The sequence below is a fragment of the Babylonia areolata genome, chromosome 21, assembly GCF_041734735.1.
Source record: "Babylonia areolata isolate BAREFJ2019XMU chromosome 21, ASM4173473v1, whole genome shotgun sequence".
NCBI lineage: Eukaryota > Metazoa > Mollusca > Gastropoda > Neogastropoda > Buccinidae > Babylonia > Babylonia areolata.
The window spans coordinates 37942641-37958886 of NC_134896.1; the positions used below are offsets into that span (position 1 = coordinate 37942641).

The 16246-nt window shown below is 43.0% G+C and overlaps 1 protein-coding gene across 2 annotated transcripts in view; it reads left to right on the forward strand.

Moving 5' to 3' along the window:
• Window positions 1–16246, forward strand: part of LOC143296304 (signal-induced proliferation-associated 1-like protein 2) — a 63327-nt gene that overhangs the window by 38992 nt on the left and 8089 nt on the right. For both annotated transcript variants that reach the window (XM_076608154.1, XM_076608155.1), the window contains 7 exons: window positions 3685–4070; window positions 10527–10570; window positions 12107–12227; window positions 13395–13697; window positions 14346–14463; window positions 15146–15320; window positions 15796–16004. In XM_076608154.1, coding sequence (XP_076464269.1) covers window positions 3685–4070; window positions 10527–10570; window positions 12107–12227; window positions 13395–13697; window positions 14346–14463; window positions 15146–15320; window positions 15796–16004 — 1356 coding nt within the window. The remainder of the gene's footprint in view (window positions 1–3684; window positions 4071–10526; window positions 10571–12106; window positions 12228–13394; window positions 13698–14345; window positions 14464–15145; window positions 15321–15795; window positions 16005–16246) is intronic.

Consider the following 16246-nt stretch of genomic DNA (forward strand, 5'->3'; position numbering starts at 1 on the left):
TTTAACCGGGCATGTCAAAGTAATCACAAACCTATGAACGATTCAGAATGAAAATCGCCATCGCAGAGTTGAACACTTGACAGTGTGACATCATTTTGACATTACTGCTGTGTTGGTGTTTTGGAATTTCCAAGCATGTTTGTGTTTCTTGTCAGTTACTTGTCTTCATATCTCCCAGTGTTGTCATTGTGTGTCTTGGGAAACTTATACATGTATCTGAAGGTGGGATTTGATGTTAACTGTACATCTCCATGCCTCATTCTTGTATGAAGAGATAGATGGGGTGATGTAAGCAGCATGTCGTTTGAGATCTTATACAGGGAATAGCATGACTTGTGAGAACTTAAAAAGGGGTGATGTTTATAGCATTTTGTGTGAGAACGGATGGAGTGCAGGATGATGTAAATAGCTTTATGTGTGAGAACAGATGGACTGGAGGGGTGATGTAAATAGCTTGATGTGTGAGAACAGATGGACTGGAGGGGTGATGTGTGAGAACGGATGGAGTGCAAGGATGATGTAAATAGCTTTATGTGTGAGAACAGGTGGACTGGAGGGGTGATGTAAATAGCTTGATGTGTGAGAACAGGTAGACTGGAGGGGTGATGTAAATAGCTTGATGTGTGAGAACAGATGGACTGGAGGGGTGATGTAAATAGCTTGATGTGTGAGAACAGATGGACTGGAGGGGTGATGTAAATAGCTTGATGTGTGAGAACAGGTAGACTGGAGGGGTGATGTAAATAGCTTGATGTGTGAGAACAGGTGGACTGGAGGGGTGATGTAAATATCTTGATGTGTGAGAACAGGTGGACTGGAGGGGTGATGTAAATAGCGTGATGTGTGAGAACAGGTGGACTGGAGGGGTGATGTAAATAGCATGTGTCAGAAGTAGGGGTGCTACAAACAGTATGACTTGAAAGATAAGGTGGGATTGTTATCTGTTGATGTACTGTGTGAGTAACTGACAAAACCACCATGTCCCCCACAGAAACTGTCCAAAGTTCTCACAGATACACAGCGGCTTACAGTAACTGACCAGTTTTTGCAGACATGCATTGTCTTAGTACAGTTCTCAGAGACACACACTGTGACCACAGTTCTCAGATACGCACTGCCCTTGTCACAGTAACTGACCACAGTTCTCACAGACACACACTGCCCTTGTCACAGTAACTGACCACAGTTCTCATAGACACACACTGTCCTTGTCACAGTAACTGACCACAGTTCTTACAGACACACACTGCCCTTATCACAGTAACTGGCCACAGTTCTCATAGACACACACTGTCCTTGTCACAGAAACTGACCACAGTTCTCACAGACACACACTGTCCTTGTCACAGTAACTGACCACAGTTCTCACAGACACATACTCACTTATCACAGTAACTGACCACAGTTCTCACAGACACATACTCCCTTATCACAGTAACTGACCACAGCTCTCACAGACATACTCCGTTCTTGTCAAAGTAACTGACCACAGTTCTCCCAGACACACACTATCCTTGTCACAGTAACTGACCGTAGTTCTCATAGACACTGTCCTCGTCACAGTAACTGACAACAGTTATCACAAACACATACTGCCCTTGTCACAGTAACTGATCACAGTTCTCACAGATACACACTGTCCTTGTCACGGTAACTGACCACAGTTCTCATGGATACACACTGTCCTTGTAATGGTAACTGACCACAGTTCTCACGGATACACACTGTCCTTGTCACAGTAACTGATCACAGCTCTCACAGATACACACTGTCCTTGTCGCGGTAACTGACCACAGTTCTCACGGATACACACTGTCCTTGTAATGGTAACTGACCACAGTTCTCACGGATACACACTGTCCTTGTCACAGTAACTGATCACAGTTCTCACAGATACACACTGTCCTTGTCACGGTAACTGATCACAGTTCTCACAGATACACACTGTCCTTGTAATGGTAACTGACCACAGTTCTCACGGATACACACTGTCCTTGTCACAGTAACTGATCCCATTTCTCAAAGATAATGTCCTTGTCACAGTGACTGAACACAGTTCTCACAAACACTGCCCTTGTCACAGTAACTGACCACAGTTCACTCACATACTGCCCTTATTACAGTAACTGAGTAAGTGACCACAGTTCTCACAGACACACACTGTCCTTGTCACAATAACTGACCCCAATTCTCAAAGACACTGTCCTTGTCACAATAACTGACCCCATTTCTCACAAACACTGCCCTTGTCACAGTAACTGACCCCAGTTCTCAAAGATAATGTCCTTGTCACAGTGACTGAACAGTTCTCACAAACACTGCCCTTGTCACAGTAACTGACCACAGTTCACTCAGACACTGCCCTTGTTACAGTAACCGAGTAAGTGACCACAGTTCTCACAGACACACACCGTCCTTGTCATAATAACTGATCACAGTTCTCACAGACACACACTGTCCTTGTCACAGAAACTGAATACAGTTCTCACAGACAAATGGTCTTTTGATCAAAAGTCCACAAAAAGAGGACCTCTTCACTTGTGATAATCCACAAACTGTTCTGTTGTGTGTTGTACCTGTGTCCACTTAATGAGGTGTGTAAGGTGCAGTTTGACAAAAGTCCTTTTTTCTTCCTTGATTAAAACAAGCTGTAGTAGGTTGTATTGTGGGTGGTGTGATGGTGTTCCTGCTGAACGGCCTATGAGCATGTGGTTTCAGGATGCTGTCAGTCTTCTGTCTCGGTAATTGATAACGGATTCGATAGGAGTACAAATGGTGGGAAAAAATCTGTCACCTAAGGTGCAGGCTGTATGTGGTTGTTGGGTTATATATATAATGTGATCAAAGGTTTCTATACAACATGCTACCTACCAGGTGGCCCTTGTCTCACTCTCACACGTGCATACATGTAGGTACACACTGTGCATGTAATGACTGCTCCTACACGTCACACACACGCACACACATGCACGCACACACGCGCAGACACACACACACACACACACATACACCTCTCCTCTCTCTACCCTGTTGCACTGTATTTCAGACAGGATTATGTTGTGGAAAGAGGCTTAGTGTGCCGTGTGACTGACACTTTGAGATTGTCCTGTATGATATATCTATATCGCGAATTTACACACAATAATGTGTAAGGGTCATGCAATGGAAGTGGATTGTGTTAAATGGATTTTAATATAGTGCAGCAATAATATTTTCAGCTTGTGAAAGTGTGTTTGGTGATTATACTTTCCAGTCAAGGCAGTGTCATAAAGAATGGATGAGTGATGTGATAAAGTTTTGATTTTAGATTATTCCAAAATGATAAGGTGACCAATACATAAGGCATTAGATTATATTATTTTTTTCACACAACAGCGGTTGATAATGACCTATACACAAACCAGTTGTTATATTTGGTAGAGGTGCAGATGTCCAGAGTCAGCATTGGAATTGATATGGAAAGATTGTTTGTGGAAGATTGTTTTACGGGTTAATACTTTCTTTCTTCTTTTTTTTTATATTTTATTTATTTCTTTTTTTCACCATGAATTTGTGTTCCATCCACATTCTGTTTCGTTAACCAGATTTTTAAGGACTTGATTCTGTTTTGAAGACCCGATTTTTAAGGATGTACAAAGTGTCACCGTTGTAAAATCTGAAGCCTGCAGTGCTGCTGACTTTCAGAGGGGACGGCAGGCCCTCCATGTCCAGTAGTCGCAGCAGCATCAGCACTCCCACCTCCACCCCTCATGTCTGTATGGCCACCACCACCCCCACCACAAGCACCATGGCCATGGCCACCTCATCGGCCACATCAGCAGTGTCTGGCAGCTACTACGAGCAGAGCGGAGGCCGGCAAAGCAACAGCACAGTACCCACTTCCCACGGCTACTCTGACTCCACCCTGTCCTCAGGGCGAGGTTCTGACGATGGGAGGGGCTCATCGTTCTACAGTCACTCCAGGCAAGAGTCGGAGCTGTACGGATCTAGTCACGACGGCCAGCTGAGTTCTGGGGATGAGCTGCACTCACGAAGCGCGTCCCACGACAGCTCTGACTACTCCCTGTCCAGTGAGTGGAAGCTGTTTTTGTGTGTGTTTTTTTTTCCTGTTTTTCTCCTGTAATTCCTGTCTGTTTCCTGTGTGTCTTGTTTGTTGTCAGTGCTTCCTGTTTTGTCTATCTGTCAGCTGTACTTCCTGTGTCTCCTGAACTTAATGTCTGTCTGCCTGCCGTGCAGTTCAGCGCTACCTGTCTGCATCTCCTGTAATTCCTGTTGGTCTCCTGTACTTCCTGTGTTTGTATATCTCTTGTACTTCCCTGTCTGTCTTGTACATCCTGTCTTCTGTCCTTTCTCTTTGTCTCCTGTACTTGTCTGTCTGTCTCCTGCACTGTTTGTTTGTCTCTGTACTTCTTTTCTGTCTGTCTACTGTACTACCCATTTGTCTCTTATTTCTGGCCTGTTTGTCTTCTGTTCTTCCTGTTTGTCTTCTGTGCCTCTTGTCTGTCTGTCTGTAATACCGTTCGTCTGGAAGAGCGTACTTCTTGACTGTCTACTGTACTACATGTTTGTTGGTCTGTCTCTATACTTCTTGTCTGCCTGTCTCCTGTACTACCTCGGTGTCTCCTGCACTGCCTGTTGATTGGTCTGTCCCTTGTACTTCCTGTCTGTCTGGTACTTCCTGTCTGTCTTCTGTACTTAAAGGAATGGTCAGTCTTATGCACTTCCTGTGTTTATCTGTCTCCTGTTTGTCTCCTCCATTTTTGACTCACTTGTGTAAACAAAGTGAGTCTATGTTTTAACCTGGTGTTCGGTTGTGTGTGTGTGTGTGTGTGTCTGTGTGTGTGTCTGTGTGTCCGTGGTAAACTTTAACATTGACATTTTCTCTGCAAATACTTTGTCAGTTGACACCAAATTAGGCATAAAAATAGGAAAAATTCAGTTCTTTCCAGTCATCTTGTTTAAAACAATATTGCACCTCTGGGATGGGCACAAAAACAAAAAAACAAAAAAAAAAGCCTAATTATATGCAAACTGCATTTACTGTTATATTTATATTTTTTGTATTCTCTAAACTTTGCACTTTGATCTGATATTCTGACACAACAACAAGAGCAGTCATTATCATTTTTTGTTCAAACAGGAACTTCTTTTGCTAAGCATGGAAGTTATATTTATTTTGCAAATGTTTTGGTGCAGATAGTAAAAAAGGGAAATTACTCTGTAATTAATGCCAGGGGACTTAATTTGCTTTAAACTGATCTTTCTCATCTTAAACATTACATTTTGAAATTATACTCAATACATAAAAAGCTTGTGTGTTTTACTCTTAGTGTACAGGGCTTTCACAATGTTCATTCGCCCAAGTGGTCTTTTTCAGAAAATACTAAAATCAATACGACGAGTGGGCTTTACAGATCTGTTGGCTGAGCTCTGAAGGTCATGGGCAAAAATCAGTTGCGTACACATATTTATACACATTCAAAGCGCGTGCTCATATTCTTTGCGAACGCGAACAACGCCATTTTGTTTCAAGTTGTTGACCTGCCCATTCAGTCCTATATTCAGTGGACAATACACGATAACATGTGATGGAAAGTTGGAGAAGGAGACCGTTAAATATTTATTCAAAGAAAGATTTGTGAACGCCTCATCACTTACTGGATTATGCCCCAAACTGCCATAAAAATATCCACAGAATCAGTTGGAATTCACAGTTAAAAATTGTAAACCATGCGAGTTAATACCCTTGAACTGATCACGATGAAACGAAAAATTTCCAGTATTGACTTTTCTCAAAATGAAGTCCTTTTCACTTCTTACGACGTTTAGAAGTACTTGTACTTGGCTCTACATGTTATTAGTTTAACAAAATACTAAATTTTCATATCAACTTTAAAACTATAAAACTAAATGAACATAAAAGAGAAATTTAATCGACCATGTCGTACTGCATTCCCAGTGGGTGTAACTAAACTTGTACATCTATCTAGATCTAGTGAAAATGGCTAAATGTTGCAGTGTGATTGCAGCGATAGCCATTAAAAAGAATTTTTTTTTTTTGCCCTCAAAGATTTTTTGAATGCCCAAGATACACCAGAATAATATGATTTAAACAGCGTTCTCACTGCGAATACCGCATTTGATTTATCGCCCTTTAAAAAAGTATGTTCAAATGTTAAATTTTAGAACGTCACTTAAGGAGCCACGATAGTGTAATGGATAAGGCAGTTTCTTCTCACCCGAACACGCGGGGTTCGAATCTGGTTAGGACTACTTTTTTTTTTTTTTTTTTTTTTTTTTTTTTTTTTTTTAAACGCGAAGCTTCATAATAACAAATACAGAACACATTTTAACAATTAGATTTTTTTTTTTTTAAGTGTATCACAAGTGAGTCTTGAAGGCCTTGCCTCTTGTCTGTTTTAACTTTCTCCCACATGTCTTGTTTTCACTTACACTTCCTGTCTGCTGTCCTACTTACACTTCTCCATTCCCTGTATCTTGTCTATCTCCCTTTCGCCTGTACTCTCTGTCTCCTGCACTACCTGTCTTTCTCCCCTTTCTCCTATCCCCCTGTCTGTCTCCTGTCTTTCTCCCTCTCTCTTATACTTCCTGACTTTCCTATTTCTCCTATACTTCCTCAGTTTATGTCTCTGTTACTTATACTTGTCTTGTCTCTTGGTTCATCTGACCTGTGGATCTTCCTGCTCACCTATTGTTCCTCACCTTTCTGCCACTTCTCCCCGCTTTGCTTTGGTTTCACTGCCTCTAGTCAGGCACTGGCCTCCACAGTGACCTGGTCACTGGCTCTGTACCATTGGCTGCAAACACCCTTAGACACCATTCACCCATCTCTGTGCCACCCTCACAAAGAAAGGGGCCTGCAAACACACATGCACATGTGCACACACACACACACTTTTCAAGTCAAAGGCTTCCTGACCCCATTCCTATCCCATTGTTTGATTGCCTGATGAGCTTCCCTCTTTCTCTCTCTCTATATATATCTTCACCGATGAACAGTTTGTTGTCAGACTCCTTCCCTTTTTTCCAATTTTGCTATTATCAAACCACTTTCAAAGTAGACCTCAAGTGACCAAAATGTTTTGAAGAATAAATAGACAGTGTCTAATCTGTTCCTTGTCTAAAATAATTGAAGAGGTGTTTCGTACACTTCACAGTCAGTTTGGCTTTTCTGGAACACCTTGGCAGTGGTTACAGAGTTTTTTGTACGCAGTCATGATCATTGACCTTTTTTTCTTTCTTTTTTTTAAATATGACCCAAAGCCTATTTCCCAAGGTGTACAAAAGGTTTCAGTGTTGAGGCTGTCCTATTCATTATGTACAACAAGCTCCTGCAGTCACTCATTGATAGTCACTCTTCCCTAGCCAGTTATTACCAGTCCAGATGACATCAGCTGTGCAGGCTTTGCTGTCTAACAGAAACAGATCCCACCATCAAAGCAGTATTGTTCAGGTTAAGTCTTGGAAGACAGCAGAGGTTGAAATTAAATGGTGATAAAACTGAGGCCCTTCTCATTTAAACTGATCTTTTTCTGTCCCATCCACTCTCTGTGTAGAAAACACTGACATTTCATTTTTTCTTTTGGCATGCAGTTGTGGAATCATCATGTCAAGTGGCATGTCCCTTGACAATCACATCACTCAAACCTGAAATCTGCTTTTTCAGCTCTCTGTCTGAGAAGTTCCGTGTTGACATCTGTCAGCAACAGAACCTTACTTTGTGCCTTTGTCCTGTCTAGACTAGTTTAAATCACCTATGGCTGGCTGCCCCAAAGGGTATTAAGATCAGCTGAAAAATGTGTTGAACCCAGCAGCAAGGTTTACCCTCACAGCAAAGAAACAAGACCATGTCGTGTATCTGCTTCAAGCACTGCATTAGCTTTCTGTTGAAGCACACTTTCGGTATAATTAAAATTTTTCCTTCCTTTCCCCTTATTTCCTCCCCAGTCTAAATTTCTGATCTTTTGCCTGTTCACCTCGACCACTTGGTTCATTCACAGATTGCCTCTCTGCATTCCAAGGAACTGAACAACACCCCTTGAAAGAATACTTTCTCCTTCACTGCCCCAAGACAGTACACCACAGCTACAGCACGTTGTATGCTGTACAGCTACATTCGGAAAAGCATTAAAAAAAACCCAAACAAACGTTTCAACAACACAACCCCCTTCCGAACTCTTTTTTCTTTTAATGCATGCAAGTACACAGACCCACTTCAACAGCGTTTGTGCTCGCTTGAAATCAACTTGTGTTTCAACTTTATTTTATTTACTTGAAATTTTACTTGCTGTTTATACATTTTACATTGTCATTATTTATCTTGTGTACTGATTTGTGAGTATGATGAAGTGTAAGTTTGGATATTTTTGTGGATGTGGTGAGTGAGCTGGTGGGGGTGGTAGATCATGATTGGTGCCTGCAAAAGGCTGGTGCTGTTGTTGTTTTTAGCCAGTGGTGGCCTGCTTTGTGTGGAATGAGTGTACTTCTACCTCTAGGGTAGTGGATACATGATTACAGGACGCTTTATTTTTATTGTAATGATACCCGTCTTCAGTCAGGTGACACACACAGTGCATACATTTGTGTACAGCACAATGCACCATACATGGTCTTTTGTCTGGTGACACACACACACACACACACCCAACCTTCCATTTAGTAATCCTCTTTCCACAGCCCATATCTTGCCAAGTGTATACAGTTTTTGAAAGCATACAGCCGGCAAGGGGTGGGGGTAGTGGGTGAAAGAATGTGAAGGGTGGAGATAACTGTCAGGCTGTCTGCCAGCAAGGCTGTGTGGGGGGTGGGTGGGAGAGGAAAACATGTCAGACAGGTTACACCAAGTAGCAGCATTGTCAGTTTTGTATACCTTCCCACAGCTGTGTAAGTGTCCTTCTTGTCATTTTGTGTGTGTGTGTGTGTGTGTGTGTGTGTGTGTGAACACAGAGGCCAGGATTGACAGATCTGGGTGTTGGTTATGAATATATGTGGTGTGTGCCAGAGAGCAGACTGACAGTCAACAAGCAGGAAGAGGTGAAGGTCTCTTGTACCTAAAAAGTCCAAAGAACAGCCAGGGTTATGTAGAGAAGTTGTGTACAAACACCGAGGAGGTTTGTGAGAAGACAAAAGAGGTCACCGTTGTTGTGGTGCAAGGAACACTGGCCTAGTCTTGTGCACTGAACAGGTGATACTGTGAACACTAGCCTTGTCTGTCAGTCACTCTGTGTGAGTGTGATGTGTGTGTGTGTGTTTGTGTGTGTGACTGTGTCAGTGTGTGTCACCATATGTGTGTGTTTATCACTATGTGTGTGTTGACCACATTTTATTCATTTATTGTCAAATGCGGTGAGCTTGCTCCTAGAGCAGGGTACTGCGCTCAACAAGACCCCGTTTTATTTTCATTGTTTATTTGTTTTTGTTTTGGCTCTGTTTATTGTGCTGTGCATAAGTTTCAGGGCTGTAAACATTTTGATTTTGATTTATTTCCACTTCTGTGTCTGTCCGTCTTTTGTTTTTGATAAAGTTCTCTCTGCCACTTTCTCTCTCTCTCTCTCTCTCGCTTTGACAACTCTTTGTCTATTTCTCTCTCATGTGTGTGTGTGTGTGTGTGTGTGTGTAATACCCCAAGTCTCTGGGCTATAAACATTTTTGTATTTGATTTGTTTCCACCCATGTGTCTGTCCATCTTTCATGTTTTTGAAAAAGTTCTCTCTGCCACTGTCTGTCTCACTCTTTGATAAAATTCTCTCTCTCTCTCTCTCTCGTATGTGTATGAGTGCTTGCATGCATGCCTCTGTGTGTGTGTGCGTGTGTGTGTGCGTGCGCGCCAAAGTGCAGTCATTATTCACTGTTTACCATTGGCCGTACCTAAGCTGATGGGATTGTTGTTTCATGGTGAGATTAAGTGTGGCCCCCTGGGGCATGACCATGAGAGAGGGGTGAGGGTACAGGTGGTGTCAGAACAGCAGCAGTCACAGCTTGATGAATTGTCCCCAGCCAGCAGTACCCTCTCTGCACTTTGTTCTTCTCCCTGTGCTGTCTGTCAGTACTGGGGTCTGTGAGAACAATGTAGAGGTGTTTGTACCTTCACTGTGTCCTTGTCTGGCTGGCTGTCTGGCCCACCATGCACACTCCCATTGTTTGAGGCAGACACAGATGGGATCCACTGTTTTTGTAAAGAGTGACATGAAAGTTTCTATGCGATGGAGCCCTGGACTGCTCTGAGGAAGTTTTCTGACTGTGAGATCATAACGTCTGTAATCATGTCTTTGTTTTGGGTGTCACTTTTTTTGTTGTTGGTATGATGATGTGTGTAAAAGTTGCTTGAGTGTAATTTTTCGATGCCCCCAGTTAGAATATGAAATACTTGCCTCGTGTGTGGCGTTTTGTCCATTTATGTCCACACATGTGTGTCTGTCAGTAGGAAAGCAAGATATTAGGATATATCTTTTCTGTGGTACTCATACATGATTTGGTGTGTGTGTGTGTGTGTGTGTGTTTTACAGGTAACAGTAGAAGAGGATTGTCTTCATCAGGTCGACAAGCTCAGGTAATGGATTATGGTTTTATGATCAGAACATGAATGAACTGCACAATTCTGATGGTATTAAAAGTTTTTGTAGCCGAGAAAAAAAATGTATGTTGTGTTAATGTGTCTCTTAAAATGGACTGTGTTACATTTTATATAGTTGTAAATGTACAGTGCTGTATTTATGCTGCTGTTAAAATATAGTGTTGTATTTATAGGTACTGGTGAACTGCATGGATAACGCAGTGTTTATTGAAAGGATCGTTAATGGAAAAGAGTGTATGTTTGGAAATGATCAGACAGTGAGCGTTGTTGTCATGTAATGTGGGTTTGTGACAGATTGTCAGCAGGACACAGGAGCAGGGAAGACTGGCGTTTGAGGACTGTAGCTCTTACCCGCTCCTGTCTGTGTGTATGTCTGTGTGTGAGCCTAGGAAGAATCCCACACAGGCTGAGTGTATACAAGTGACAGCCGGACAGGACCTTTGTCAGTTATTTGCCCAGACACTACAAAGACTGTAGGATTGGTAACTGGCTAGTTAACTGTTGGCCACCTCCTACCAGTGGTCACATGATGAATGTAAGGGTCCTTGGCTGAGAAAGATATGGGCAGGACATGGGCACAGGAGTAAGGTCATTCATTAAAATCTCTGTAAAAGCAAAAGCTTACAACACAGCCCTGATAATGTCCGGATACAAAATTGTACCAGTGTTTTGCTGTATGCTTTTTCATTCATGTAACACCATGATCAACAGGACAGTGGTGGCTTCAGTTGTCCTGTCACCATGGTTCTTTTCACACACAGCACTACGGACAGTAGGACAGCAAGACAGTGGTGATCCTGTCACCATGGTTCTTTTCACACACAGTACTACGGACAGTAGGACAGCAAGACAGTGGTGACCCTGTCACCATAGTTGTTTCACACACAGCACTTTGGACAGTAGGACAGCAAGACAGTGGTGATCCTGTCTCCGTGGCTCTTACACACACAGCCCTGTGCACCGTGGTTCTCACACAACTCTGTTAACAGCAGGACAGCAAGACTGTGATCCTGCCACTATAGTTCACACACACAACTCTGTTAACAGTAGGACAGCAAGATCGTGATCCTGTCACCATGGTTCTCACACACAACACTGTTAACAGTAGGACAGCAAGACCATGATCCTGTCACCATGGTTCTCACACACAACACTGCACATAGGGTCAGCGATCCTGTCACCATGGCTGTTAGTCTGCCACACACGGCACTGTGCACTGCAGGACAGTGATCCTGTCACCATGGCTCTTACACATACGGCACTGTGCACTGCAGGACAGTGATCCTGTCACCATGGCTCTTACACATACGGCACTGTGCACTGCAGGACAGTGATCCTATCACCATGGCTCTTACACATATGGCACTGTGCACTGTAGGACAGTGATCCTGTCACCATGGCTGTTAGTGTTATACGCACAGCACTGTGCACTGTAGGACAGTGATCCTGTCACCATGGCTGTTAGTGTTATACACACAGCACTGTGCACTTTGTGGTGTTGGTGGTTTTCAGGCAGCACTGAGGAGAGGGGAGGCCAGTAACTACCTCAACATGGAGGCATCAGCCTCCAACACTTACCTGCCTGGCACTGACAGTGTGTACAGCTCTGTGTCACAGCACTCCAACTTCCCAGGTCAGTTCTCACCCCTTACTGATCTCCCCACTCACCTCTTTCACCATTCCCAATCTGTATGCAAGGTTTTCACCTCTTGTCTGTTGGCTTGGTTATCACTCCTGTTTGGTTATCACGTTTTTTGTGTGTTTTTTTAAGGGATCTTTGAAAAACAAGGTTTGCCATGGAGTCATGGAAGTCTGGAAAAATCTTGGGAAAGAATTGGAAGACTATTTCCAAGGCTTAAAAATGGAAACCATTGTTTTGCCTTGCAAGGTTGGGAAGAGACTTGAAATTTTCATTTTACCTTTTACCACATCCACAGTATTGAAGATTTTCATTATGAAAAAAGAAAGAAAAAGAAGAAAAAAGAGGCAAAATGATGGAAATTAGATCAGTGTTTCTGCAAGTTTAACCTCCTGCCAGAAATGGCATTTCATTGGCTAGCAGATGTGGTCTTATAATGAGATGTCTTATCACTGAGTTGTCGCGAAAATTTTTGGCCGAGAGGAGCAAATAGATAGACCTGGATTGCATCAGTTTGACATGGTACAGTATATTTAACCAAACTGGGAGTATAATGCAAGCTCCTTATTTCTGCAAGTGTTCAAACAGCCCATACTCTCCCCTCCCACTCTCTCTCACCACCTCACACTCTGTTTGGTAATTCTGTTGTGTATGTTTGTGCTTAATTTTATGTTTGTATGTGACGTTGTTTTGGGGTCTTGGAAAATTTAACACATGGTTAACCGCTACACAGGTTGCACATTTGAGAGCATGGACAACACATCTAGGATATTTGCCCATGTACATGTGATGATGCAGAATTCATCCAGTCTGTTTGAATGTGTGAGGTATGTTTTCTGGTGGTGCATGCCTGTATACATATAACATAAAGATGCAGAATTCATTCTGCCCATATGAATGTGTGAGGTATATATTCTGGTGGTGCATGCCCGTATATGTATAACATTAAGATGCAGGATTCATTCCACCCAAATGAGTTTGTGAGGTATATAACATCTGGTTGTCCATGCCTGTATACATATAGAGATGCAGAATTCATTCTACCCATATGAATGTGTGAGGTATACAATCTGGTTGTGCATGCCTGTACACATATAAAGGTGCAGAATTCATTCCACCCATATGAATGTGATAGGTGTGTGTTCTGGTGGTGGTTGTCAGGTCCCCGGCGCCAGTTTGCCACCATGGACTACACATCCAGCAGCATGCCGGCCACTGGCAACATTGCTCTGGAGCTGCTGAAGCAGACCCAGAACACCAAGTACCTGCTGGGCCAGGAGGCCCCACCCAACGCCCACCCTGCCCCTCCCCCCGCCCACACCCCCACCTCGGCAGGCCCGGGGCTGGCACAGGGAGGGGACGGGGGTGCGACCAACTTTGCTGGCGTCTCTTCCTCCTCATCCCTGCTGTCGCTGCAAAGCAGTGGGGGTGGAAAACAGGACATGCCTCCACCTGTTCACAGAGGTGAGTGAGTGCTCTGCAACAAACGTTTTGTACTGTCCACCTTCACATTTGCATGCATGGCAGATGTACACTCACACACACAATGGTTTTGCATATCGCATTTTGGACACCAGTTCTGTGAGAGTAAATTTGTGCACAGTTGAAACAGAAATTACCTAGAGGTTTTATATGATCTTAATTTTGTATATAAGAAAGAAGAGCTATATCAATGTGTACAGATCAGAAAGAAAAGCGATATTCAGTGTGTACAGATGAGAAAGAAGAGCTATGTTAATGTGTACAGATGATAAAGAAGAGCAATGTTTGTGTGTGCAGATAAGTTAATGTATACAGATGAGAAAGAAGTGTGTCATTGTGTACAGATGAGAAAGAAGAGTTATGTTAATGTGTACAGGTAGGTAAGAAGTATTAAAGTCTACACATGAAAAAGAAGAGCTGTGTTAGTGTGTACAGATGAGAAAGTATTAAAGTCTATTGAAAATAGAGAAGTATTTTGTTATTGTGTACTTGATGTGTACAGATAATAATGAAGTACTATGTGTACAGATGGAACAGATTAACTGTGTTAATTTGTACAGATGATAAGGAATTAATGCTAATGTGTATAAGACAAGCTGTGTTAATGTAAACTGGCGGTGCATATTTCAGATGACACATTTCCCAGACGGAAGGAATCGTCACAGCTGCGCAAGGCATACTCCAGCAAGAAACACCTGGAAACGTCCCCCATGAGCAGCAACAACAGCAGTCCTCGCTCCTCCAGCAAGTATGTCCATCTCTCTTCTGCCAGTGGCTTGATGGGAAGTGTCGCTCTTTATGTTGGTGTATCTGGCCACTGTGATTTATGTGGGGTGCAGCTGGCCACTGTGTTTGTGTAGCTGACCACTGTACTTATGTAGCTGGCCACTGTGTTTATGTAACTGGCCAGTGAGTTTATATAGGCTATGTAGCTGGCCACTGTGTTTATTGGGGTGTGGATGTCTACCATGTTTAGATAGCTGGCCACTGTATTGATGTAGGTATGTTTATGTAGCTGGCTAGCATGTTGCTATGTTTATTTAGCTGGCCTTTGTGTAAGTAGCTGGCCACTTTGTTTCTTGGGATGCAGCTGTTTACCATGTTTAAGTAGCTGGCCACTGTTTTTTGTTTTTTTTTAGGTTTAGCTGTCTACTTTGTTTGGGTAGCTGGCCACAGTATGTATGTAGCTGGCCACTGTATTTTTTTTTTGGGGGGGGGGGTAAAGCTGTCTACACTGTGTTTGTGTAGCTATGTTTATGTAGCTGGCAACTGTGGGGTTTTTGGGGTGTAGCTGACTAGTTTGTTTAGGTAGCTGATCACTGTGTTGATGGGGGAAGGGGCATCTTCTGCACAGATGTGGTGTCTGGAAAGCCTCACAGTGTGTCATTTATAGACAGGTCATCAGAAGAGTGACAAAATGTGTCTCACAGAAACCTGTCTGGCATGTCGTCTGAAGAATCTCTCAACACACGCCATCGGTCAGCTGTCTCCAGCCAACAGCGCGGTGCTGGGGGCACCACTGGGGCATCCCGCATCAACTTTCAGGAAGAACTGAAACGGTTGATTGACCCAGACATCTCTGAGAGTGATCTGGCATCTCTGTCGGTGAGATTCTGACAGGTTCCTCTGTTCTGTGTTCTGTCTTGATCTGTATCGTGTTCTGTCCTGATCTGTACCATGTTCTGTCCTGGCCTGATCTGTGCCGTGTTCTGTCCTGTGTGTCTTAAAGGTAAAGGTCATTATTTGAAAAAGTTTGATCGAGCTCATGTCTTACATCAAGTTTTCATCAAATTTGTTAGTGTGAGATGTCTTGACAGCATGTTACCCGTATTGAAGTTAAAAGTCAAGATCACAGCATGGAATATGGTAATAATGGGAGGAGTTTGTATATGGAAAAGAGAGAAGTTTTTTTATTCAACCAAAATGATTCTGAAGAGGAATGAATCAGATTTTAAACAGTGATACTTCTGTTGAATTTCATTTTATTCTGACGTAACATATTCAAACTTTTTGTAAACCCATTTTATTTCATTCTGACAGAACGTATTCAAACTTCTTGTAAACCCAGCTTCTCTTTCAGTCCAAGCCACCTCCAAACCGACGCAGTCGTCGTCTGCAGCGCACTTACTCGGATGAGAGCCTTCACAGCACCAAGGGCAGTGTGGGCGCTCCCAGCAATGATGTGGTGCCCAGCAATGACCTCAGCATTGGCACGGACCTCATTTTCACCACCGCAGTCCCCAAAGCAGCAGAGAGCAGTCCAGGATCAGATAACACGGCATCAGAACGGTGAGTGCTGCATGGCCATTGCAGTGCAGACATTTTCCCTTTCCCCTTGATCAGTTTTTTTGGTATGTTTTTTCTCTTAGTGGCACCTTACCCCTTTGTTTTGATAAGTTTTTTTTTGGATATCTTATCTCCTTGTGGCACCTTTCCTATACCAGTCACCCTCAGTCCATACACAGCTACACCCTGACTCATGATGGGTTTGAAAAAATTTTTTTTTTTGTAGTTTGCAGTTCTTTTTTGAT